This window comes from Glossina fuscipes, unplaced genomic scaffold (assembly GCF_014805625.2).
Source record: "Glossina fuscipes isolate IAEA_lab_2018 unplaced genomic scaffold, Yale_Gfus_2 112, whole genome shotgun sequence".
In the NCBI taxonomy this organism is placed as follows: Eukaryota; Metazoa; Arthropoda; class Insecta; order Diptera; family Glossinidae; genus Glossina; species Glossina fuscipes.
In genome coordinates, this window is record NW_023998455.1 from 8,549,557 (window position 1) to 8,560,489 (window position 10,933).

Sequence of the window (10,933 nt, forward strand, 5' to 3'; positions counted from 1 at the left end):
ATTTTCGTTATACGCTTTACCAAAAAGGTGACCCACCGAAGGTGTGGAAGGCGTTCTGCAATCCAGGTCTAAGGCCAGCTCTAAAAGCCGGTCTTAATACTACAAATTTCATAATATCTTCCTTTTTTCTTCCTACACAGTAAATAGTAAACAGTGAGGCCGATACCGATGGATACCATTGAAGAATAAAACAAAAAATAGGTCAATAAATCCACAAAAATTTTAATAACGTCACTTGCGTTCTTTTCATAGTATTGGAGAACCTCAATATTCTTTGTTGATTGAACAGGAAAAGCTATCGTTTAATCGATCCTGGTTCCGTGTTTCTGTCTCTTGGTTTCTCCTTACCTCTTTCTAATGGATGCCTGTTGCATGTATAGGGGATATGCCCAGAGTGACGAGTCATTTTAATAAAACAATTTGCGCGAAAGATATTATCATCTTCTCCGCCGCAAACAACAATTTGCCGATATTTGTTAGACGGGGTTGTGAAGTATCTTGAGAATTATCTTCAAGAGTCCATAATTCGATTAGAAAGACATATCTGACAGCGTAAAGGTCCCTAAAGGCAATCTATTCATTATTTTGCGTGCAACTTAGAACATGAGAAAGCTGCTTATCAAATGTGCCCGAAAGGGTGCAGCGCTTACTCACGGAGAGGAGCAGGAACATCGCATCGCAATCGCATAAATTGAAATCCGAATTGCTATCCCAGCCACATTACTCCACAGATCTATCTCCCCACGACTACTAGCTGTTTGCAAGTCGGAAAAAGACGACCTAGAAAACAGGTGTGAACCCAATGATGAAATCATTGCGGATTTCCAATTATGTAATATGTAACAAAAGGTTTACCCTACCCCCCGTTCTAATCAGTAATCGATATGTTTGCCAAACTATTGTTACTACTCAAAAGACGACTAATATTTACATTTAATTTAAGTCGTAAGAAAATATTGAAGAATTGGAAGAAGCTGTAAGTCATTCAAAGAAGTAATTAGGGACCATTTTAACGCTTTCTGGTCACCTCAATCATGTCCCTACAAAATTTATAATAAGCGTAAATATTAGTTTCGATTGGAAAGTTTTAAGCACAACTTTTTTTTTCTTAAAACATACTAAGCAGAAGTAAATAACATCAACAACAAGTAACGTGCATTCGCAAGCATAAAGCTTACAAACGCCACTGGTAACACTTATTTATATTTGTATATAAGTAATAAAATGCATTTGTAAGCCATCTCTCTGGACCACCTTAACCTACAAGTTGACAATTTTTTCCAATGAGCCCAAAAAAAAACAACAACAACAAAATCCAACTTTTCGAATACTAACTCATATTGATTGACAGTTGAATTGAAAAGCATTGATGACATTTTTTACCTTATGTGATTGCTACAAAGTTTAACTAAATGAGAATTCAATCCGACAGACACATTAATGCATTATTTTATAGATGTGGAAAGGCGAATATGCGATTTTCTTTAGTAATATGCAAACAATTGCGGAAACATTAGAGCGAAAAGGAGCATTTTATGAGAAGCACAAGCTCAAGAACGAGTTGCTGCTACAAAGCTGCGATGAAACGCCATTTCAACAGAAATCGGCTAAAGAATTTTTAAAAGTAGTAACGATATGAAAGGAAACACTGTTTTTTTTTTTTTAACCTTGCGCAGGCCTATCAATCGATACAAAATTGGAAATTCCGTCCTTTTCTTCATACTATTAAAAATATTATTAATAATGACAATGAGCAACAATGTACGCAGTGTACACAAGTGGATGTTAATCAGTTGTTTCTTTCTGTGTTTTCTTTTTGGTACATGTCTCTTCTAAAATTTCTACTAACTGGATGCAATTTTACAAATTCATCGAACCGTGAGCAGAAGCGACAATAACAATTGCACTACTTTTATACGAGGTGCTCTCGAGTTGCAAGTCAGTAAAACGTAAACGTACTGAAAAACAAGAAGAGAGTAACAAAGTCGAGAACAGAACATAAATTTAAAAAAAAGAAAAGGAAAGAAAAGAAAAGAAAAGAGGTGAAGAGGGAAGACTGGAGAAGAATGGGAAAGAAAAAACGAATTAAAAAGATAAGTAAACAGAAATATTGTTGAATGCTGACCACATCATACAAATAGGAACGATAGCCACAATAGTGAATGGTTAGCTAGCTGGTAGCTGATATATTTCACGATTGTATTAACATTTCGATAACATTCTTATTACTAATTTAGATGGAGAAAGACGAAAGTCTTAAAGCACTAGGACCTGCGACTGACGGCTTTATTGAAAACTCTACCGCACTTGAAATTTGAACATACGACCATTGAGCTTTTAGTCGAAATTCTTTGCCTATTCGACCACGCAGACGGATTTCGGTGCCGCGATTTACAAGTTATTGACAAAAATATAAGATTCATCCGATAATATGAAAATCGTAATAACAGAGGTTTGTCTGATGATTTGAGTTAAAATTGAAAATTATTTCATTAACTAAACCAACAAATTAGTTTATCTTTCGCAAGAAACCGAGGGTCAACAGTTTCAGCTGTTTGTGCTTAATCCATTATTAATTCTAGGACTTATATCTTTAGCCTAAATAAAGGATAACTCAATGAATTCATTATTCGTTTTTTCATAAGTGTCTTAACTAAATACACACTTTTTCGTACTACTCGTGCACGCGTTGCTAAACGATCTCCGTATATGTTATATAAATTAAGGCAACACTTGTAAAGCAAACTTTTCTCGAAGTGAGACAAAGATGAAAGTGAAGGTTATCCATTTCACTTTATATACATAGCATAACAAAAGCAATTAATGCTCTAATTAATCCATTAGTAAATAGTAGAAACGTTTAGAAAGAAACCATTATAAGAAGCTATTACTATTAAGATACCTAGACATTAGTGGTCCACTACAGAGATACAATTAGTCAGTAGCAAAACTTCCGTTAACAATGACACTATGCAACGGTGTATGGATTTCCATGTTAGTTTGCTTTTGGTCTCAAGTGATTAGTGTATATCATAGTGATTTTGTCACTATAAGAATGAAAATGAATCTATTAAAATTAGACGATAGACGTGACAATAACGTGGATATTTTAAAGTGCGATAGTAAGTCGAAGCGATCGTTTCAACTAAGATTTCAACCCCATGACACAATGCCGCGTTTATTTTGGCATAAATTAGAACAAAAACAAGAAACAACACCAACTGTCACGGAAATGGAAATGGAAACTCCACCGGCAACCTTAACATCGGAACAGGAAGCGATCACCATGCCAATGGAAGAAATGTCGTCTGCCAGTAATGATTTGCCTACATCCGATACAACAACAACAACAACAACAACAACAGTGACAACCACGAGCACTTCTTTTAATTCGACGATCATCGCATCGCAACCTCCATCGATTCCGGCAACTTTTACTACTATTATGAAACCAACACCCGGGTTGTCTACCAAATGGACTGAAAAAGTGAAAAATCTCTTCTTTGGTTCCCCGGGCCAAATCCATCTTCTACAAAAGCACGGTGACAGTAGCGGCAAAATTAGAAGTAAAGGATTTCTCAGCTTATTTGAGGTGATTAAATTTGATAACAGCAAATGTAACGTGTCGACGGGCGAAATACGCTCAATGGAAGGTGTATGTTATCACGAATTTGAATGCAAGACTTTCGGGGGCATAGCTACTGAACGTTGCGCTGATGGTGCTGGGGTTTGTTGTATATGTAAGTAAACCGTAAATTGCTTTTAGAAAAACTATCTTCTTCCTGTCATTTAAATTTAGTCCTTACTGGTTGCGGTGATACGACTGATCAACCGATAGCATACTTTGAAAGTCCCAAGTATCCTCAACCAGTTCACGAAATGCTTATCTGTGTCCTCATTATAAATTTGCGCAAAAATGTTCAACAGTTGCGTTTGGATTTCTTAACATTTGAGGTCTGCCCGTCATTTCCTACAGTCAACTTTTGTCCTTCATTCAAAGCTTTGTTTTTCAGCTTAGCCGTCCAACCGATGGTGATTGTCTAGAGGATCAATTTACCATTTCTGGTCAAAACATTAACTTCGAAGTGCCTACTTTGTGCGGTGTTAATACCGGTCATCACAGTAAGTAAATTTAAGCAATGGGGCCATATGACCGATGCTCATCATCTCGATAATTTTACTCAAAAATACATTGAAAGTTTATGCTGGTTTTGATTTTCTTACCCGAAAGATAGCAAGCTCTCTCTATGTTAAATCCGATAGTAATTTTTAAATGTTTTCTATTGTTACTTATTATTGTGATTTCAGTCAAGTTTCTTAGACGCTATAGACGCTTTATTTTCAACGAAATACTAATTAGTTAATTTTTTTTGAATTGTCCTTCAGTTTATCTTCACGTTAGTAGTAGCCTGGATGGAAAAATCTACTTATCTTTTCTTGCAAAAGTTCCATCAGGAGCGAGAATATTCAATATAAAAATTTCTCAGGTAAGAACAATAATAATTAAAAAAGTCATCAATGCGCACTTGAAACTTTACTGAACTTACTTACATCATTTATTTGATAACAAAAATTTCAAGTCATACCAATAATATTATATAATCCTGTAATGCTAATGGAAATGGGAAAACCTATGAAAATCATCAATTTCCTTTTTGTAAAGCTAAGGGTTAATGAGTCGCCTGCTTTCTGCTTATAAACCACAAAGTTGCCGCATAGACGAGTAAATCAGTGTCGCGACAACCAAGTTGATTTTCACGGATTCGTTCAAGTGCAGTGGATCATACTTGGCGTTAGCTACACTGACCGCTCCGCACCGATTCTCCTCTAGGCTGCGGCCAGTTTCCATTTGTTTTTCCTTCTTCACTTCCTCCTGACCACACGTACAAGGGCATCTCCTGAGAAAGCTAAGCTTTTCTATCTTAATTTATTACAAATTTTTTTTTTTTTTTTGCTTTGGAAGATCTTTAAATGCAACACTGCTTGAAACTTATTAAGAACGTAATTTCTTCTGGCTTTCCTTTGCGGCAAATTTGCCTATGTTTCCTTTACATTTGATTGTGACGGATTTGTGTACATAAACGTTAATCAATATGACTTTGAATTTTGTAACAGTTGGAACCCAGGGATAATATAGCACCCGATGGCTGCTTACAGTACTATACAGAATCGGAAGGCATTGTAAAATCATTCAATTATGACATTGAGTCTACAGCAGTTGCCAATAAAGAAGCCACTTATTTAGTAAGCCTTAAAAAGTTTTATTTAGTTTTTAGATACTCTTCCGTTAGTTGCTTTATAATCATTTAGAATAATCTCAACTACGTGATTTGTATCAAACGATCGAAAAACTCATGCACGGTTAACTATGTGGTGGAACGCGGTGTGGATATTCGCGGCAACGGAGAGCAAATGGATTTTCAAATTCTTAATAAAGATGAAGGTTTTAAAGGAAAAATTTAAGAAAAAATATTATATTTTCTCATCAAATTCTTTTTTTTGTTTTTTTTTTTTTTTATTTTTTGTTTGTTTGTTTGTTTGTTTGTATGCGCGTCTTATTCGTGTATTAGATGAAAACGATTTAGTGCCCGATGGGCAGGCTGGCGCTGGCATCTTCAATTGTCCCTATGACTTCATAGCCATCAATCAGGTGCGCCTTTGCGGTGAACGTTTTAATGATGGTACGGATAATGAAGACTTCACCATGAATGCGCTGGTAAGAGATGTCGCGGCGGGACCAATTATATTGCCCTTTCGCAGTGATAACATGTATGTGGGCCGTGGCTTTCGTTTGGCTTACAAACAGGAATTGTGCACTTAACATTTTTTACAGTTACAACGAATGAAATTTTATTAAAAAAAAGATAAAAACTAAAAAAAAAAAAAAAAGGAAAAAAAACTAACAAAAAGTTCGCGTTTGCATTTCGCATTTATTGTGTTTATGGTTTTTGGCACTGATGAGGCCAAAGCGAAATTGTGGATGATGTTATGGAGGTTTTCCACTTGTTCCAGTTACGCTGATTTACCTCTAATCCCCGTCACGCGATCATGGGAATCGCAACATGTGTTTATTTCTCTGTCTCTCTGCCTATTCTTTTCCGCTTAATCTGTGTGAGCGGCAAAGAAAGACTAACGTTTGTCATACAGTTCCTCATTCAATTCATTTGCCTTTAATCCTTGCATTTATAATTCCAACCAAATGAGAACAAAGATTCCCATCTGCATATTAAATAAATCGGCAAAAAAAAAAAAAAAAAAAAAACAAATACAAAAATACAAAAAAAAAAAAGAAACATATTAAAAATGCATGACTTTCTGGCATAAGCAAAACGAAAATCCTAGGTCGTCGCCCAAAATTGTGTTTGAAGCGTTGTTTGATTTGATTTTTCGCCACAACATAAACCATATCAACGGTGCCACCCACATACACTTAACAAACAAAAAAAATAAAAAAAAAAAAACAAAAAATGAAAACGACAACAACAGTAACAAAGGTATCATTTCGTATTCAATGTTTGATAGCTACAGCAGACAAACACCCTCACTTTGAATATTTTATGCTTGTAAATATATGCATATAAGCAGACTGTTGGTATATACATTACCATAACTGTGTTTTCTCGATCTCTTAGTAACCGATTAACGGATTTGTATTCCAACTCTAACTATCACCTTAAAAGTTCGCAGTTCACTGTTGACAGGTTTCTTAGTTGTTCGTTTCTTTTTTCATTTTCAGTGTCTTTTCTGTTAATTCTCAATTCAGTTGTTAGTCGCAAAGTACAAAGCAACAAAAAGATCTATGACGAAATTGATTGTATTTCTTCAAAACGTTTGACTTGATTGCTTTTGCTTTTTGCTCATTCTTTTATTTCACTAAAATACATTTTATGAAAATTTTCATTTTTAAGCCCACGCCTATGCATATACATTTTGTTTTCGTTGATTTATGTATTTTATGTATGTAACCCTTGTCATCTTAGCGGTGCTTTTTTACATGGCTAATGAATGACATTTGCATATCAATTGCTATCTGCTGCAGTTAACGGATGTTGTGTGAAATACATTTGGTTAAGATGCGATATGACGCTAAAGGGAAAAAAGTGTCATCAGTTACTTTACATCGTACCATGTGCAGCTCTCGCCCAAAATCTGACATAAACATGTCGGTCTTATTATATCATACAATACTCGAGTTCCGAGCGATGAACTCGTGATATGTAAATTCTGAACTGTTTTAGCAACATTTTCTGAGAGGTTCCTCATTAATATTCTTTCCCCATAGTTTTAGTCTTGCTTGTGGATACGCCTCATGAAACGATGAGATGTGACAACTTGAAACACAAATAAAGCCAAGTGTCCTATAAAAGTTGCAAAAACTATCATAGCATAGTTTGAGGCAAAATTTGTTCCAAATGCATTCCTGTTAGGCAGAACTACAGAGCTCTTCACAAGTCATACATGATTTGTTCACTGGCGCATTGCACTTCCTTCCTTAGTTGGCTCATTTCAATATCCACAATTACCCATCGGGTATTCCATGGAAAGTTGTAGCAATAGAGTTGAACTTAATAAAGCTTTCGATGTCGAAAAGACAAGAGGACAAGCTACAATCCCTTAAACTTGGGATGGAAAACAATGCCGCAATACCGTTATCACAGCTACCAGGTCGGTGTTCATGGATTCAAATCAATTGCAGCGAGCACTTAATTGATGAAGGCACTCACGAGTGTGCGGGTCACCTCTATTCCTTTCTATCTTTCCCTGTGATCGATTATAACAAAAAAAAAAAAAAAAAAAGAGTGCATTATTCCCACTCGATTCTAAGCAACGCCTATAGAGGCAATTTCCGATGAGTATTAAGCAGTACCAAAACATCCCGATCCAAGCAGTCGTTCCAATTCTTGCAAACCTCTTGCCATAATCGCGATGGCAATAGGTTAGATAGATAGTCTCCTTTATTAAAAGCGCACCCAAACCAATAAAAGAATTATTATTTTCCAACTGTTTAGCTTCGTTTAGTCCATACGTAACGTACGAGATGTTTTTGATTATTATTATTATTAATATTTATTTGTAATAAGTTTTTTTCCTCCTAAAAAACTCTTCACCTTCGAATATGTATCGATTATAAAAAACCATTTAAATGAAAAAGGAGTAGAAATGAAAAGAAAATTAGAAAAAAAATACTGCTCTTTAAAATAAAATTAAAAAAAAAAAAAAAAATAGCTGCCAATAACGCAAACATTCTAATGCAATAAATTCGATTGCATAAAGCTTACGAAAAACGAAACCTACATTTAGTTTATGATCTGCAATAACAAAAGCAAAACAACATCGACTGCCATAACATCGATGAATGGTATAAGCATGAATAAATATGTAATAAATGCGCAGCGCCAAACCGTGCCTGGCAACGCCCTCTGCGACAGTTACATTTTGAAAGCAATAAATGGAAAAAAGGTAAAATGAAGAAACACCATTTTTTCTTTTGTTTCTGTTTTTTTTTTTTTTCTTTTTTTTTTGTAAGTATCGTTGATATCGATGTCAATGCTGATGACGATGGTGGTGGTGATGAAGTTAAAACAAGAAAAGGTTGAAGTTGTTTATGAAGCGCTAAACTTATAAAAACAAAGGAGGAGGCGGAGGGGAAGAGTATAGCGGCAATTAATAGATCAAAGAATTTTATTATTTGCATTTTTTTAAGATTTTCTTAGAAGAAAGATTCCAAAGATAAGAGTTTCGTTTACTTCGCTGACAAAAAAAAAAAATGTAATTATAAAATTGTAAATAGCATAAATGCCAAAACAACAACATAAAAATGAAAATTGTTAAGACGTCATTTTTAATCGTTGTATTATTAGGAGCGCATTTTTATTGAAAATCGATGTTAATCAGACGTCGCTAGACAATTGAATGTTAAATATAATAAGTTTTTCCAACACAAATCTGAATCAAGACTGATAACATTTTTGGATATCAAATGCAAAGTAATTGGCGTAGTGCTGTTAATTTGAAGATAACGATGTAGTTAGGAAGCAAGAGAATTTCTCTTAAGAACTTTAAATGGTGTTAACGCTACTACCAGCACTGGCGCTACTGTTACTCCGTCATATTCGTTGTTGACGATTGCCAACGAATTAAAATAAATTATTTAGGACTCGCAGTAAACCAAAAAAAGAAGAAAAAAAAAAGTGAAAAGCAAGACAACGTCATGTCGAGTTTGAAAGCGACCATTAGTCCGCGATTTAGTTAAGTTTTTGAAGCTTAATTCGACCAAAAAGGAAAAACAGTTTTCAATTGCGTCGAGAAAACGTAGAGCATGTGACGCAAGTTGTGTAAAACGATTTATGCTAACAAGGCGGAAATTTTAAAATAGTTTTTTTTTTTTTTGCCTCTAGAATAAATCTCTCATTTAACAAAGACTTTGCAAAAGTCAAATATTTTTTCTTTTGTGGTTATTAGCAAGAAAAACAAAAAAAAGGAAAAAATTGAAACAATGTTCGGCCTATTGTCTTGATTTCGTACTTAACATTTTAAATTATTGTTTTTTATTTCAATCTATAAATTTTTTTTAATTTTTGCTTTAGTCTCTGCCATCATAAAATCATTGACATTTTCCTATGTGTTGACGTTATTATAAAGGAAAAATAACAATTCCTATATTTAAATATAGACGCGCCCTTGTTAGTCTTCTTTAATCAGAGATAGACTTAAACGCATACACATACATACACACATACATAGTCCACACAATTGCAAGCTTCTCATAAACGATGACGTCTTTCTTTCGTTACAACATTTGTTCTTGTTTGTGTATTTTGTGCGCTTATATTAAATTTATTTAGAAGAAACCCCACCCTGCGTATGAATTCCAATTACACACTTATTTTGTTGCGAAGAAAACAAAAGCAAGTGAATGAGTGAGCGATATATGCGATATGTGCGTCTGATATAGTGTGTGTGTGTGTGTGTGTGTGTGTGTGTGTGTGTGTGTACATAGTAGTGTACAATGTGCAGTGTGTTGAAAAGAAGCACTTAATGACCTTAAATGTCAACAATGTGTGTTTGTGTGGTCAAGTTGTTTTCTATATTCTTTTATATTTAATTTTCTTTCATATTTATTCTTTTAAAAGGACACTGATGTATATCTTCTCATGAAAACGTATATTAGAATATTTGATTAATGGCAACAGAGTGAAAGTTGCGGTACTTTTGCTTTTATTTAAGAGAAAACTCCTTCAACCTTTGGTATCTTTGGTAACAGGAATTGATTTACCTTTAATTACTGCATTTAATCCTAAGTGAATTCATATTAAAAGCAACCATTTATACTTAAATTCGGAGAGTATAAGATTTATGAATACCAATGATTGAAATACGATATGCTTCGGTCACACGCACTGTCCTTCATTTTGTATACCATACATGACATACATTCATTCTAATCAAAAGTACAAAATCTGACGACCATTTTAGCTAATGCCTTAGTGTGTGTTTTTCTTTGTGTCTTCCAAAATCGCGTAAGGTACATATAGGACATGTAGACTACGATCCAAAGGATTCGTATACAACCAGAAAACCATCGATGGTCCGATCCCAATATTGAAAAAGCTTCATACGAAGTGATCATAAAGTTTGAAAATTTAATATGACTGACATTTAATACATAAGTGGAGGTGCTTAGGACACGAACATATAGTCTTTATACGTAAAACATGCACGCAGACATAGAAATTTAGTGACAAGATTCAAGCTTGTTATATAAAGACTCACCCAGTTAAGGGTTTATGTGAACATATTTAGGTGTGAGTGTAAAGGCGCCTCTTCTCCATTAATGCGTACGGTTTAAAGAACTCTTGCACGAATATATCTGTTCGTGTTTAAGCTGCACTGTAAGGCAAACTTGCATGGACTTACTTGAAAGCCGGTTTTG

At 34.6% G+C, this 10,933-nt stretch overlaps 1 protein-coding gene across 1 annotated transcript; it reads left to right on the forward strand.

Moving 5' to 3' along the window:
- Positions 1–2,962: 2,962 nt before the first annotated feature.
- On the forward strand, positions 2,963–5,821 carry LOC119639340. The gene is made up of 7 exons (XM_038036644.1): positions 2,963–3,740; positions 3,800–3,954; positions 4,014–4,122; positions 4,387–4,487; positions 5,116–5,244; positions 5,311–5,443; positions 5,571–5,821. The coding sequence occupies exons 1-7, from the start codon at positions 2,963–2,965 to the stop codon at positions 5,819–5,821; spliced, it is 1,656 nt and encodes a 551-aa protein (XP_037892572.1).
- The last annotated feature ends 5,112 nt before the right edge of the window (positions 5,822–10,933 follow it).

Bases quoted from the DNA above. Each gene is read 5' to 3' on its own strand.
- LOC119639340 (XM_038036644.1), top strand. From the start codon at position 2,963: ATGACACTATGCAACGGTGTATGGATTTCCATGTTAGTTTGCTTTTGG. The intron at 3,741-3,799 runs GTAAGTAAACCG...ATTTAAATTTAG, and splicing joins TGCTGGGGTTTGTTGTATAT to TCCTTACTGGTTGCGGTGAT. The intron at 3,955-4,013 runs GTCTGCCCGTCA...TTTGTTTTTCAG, and splicing joins TGGATTTCTTAACATTTGAG to CTTAGCCGTCCAACCGATGG.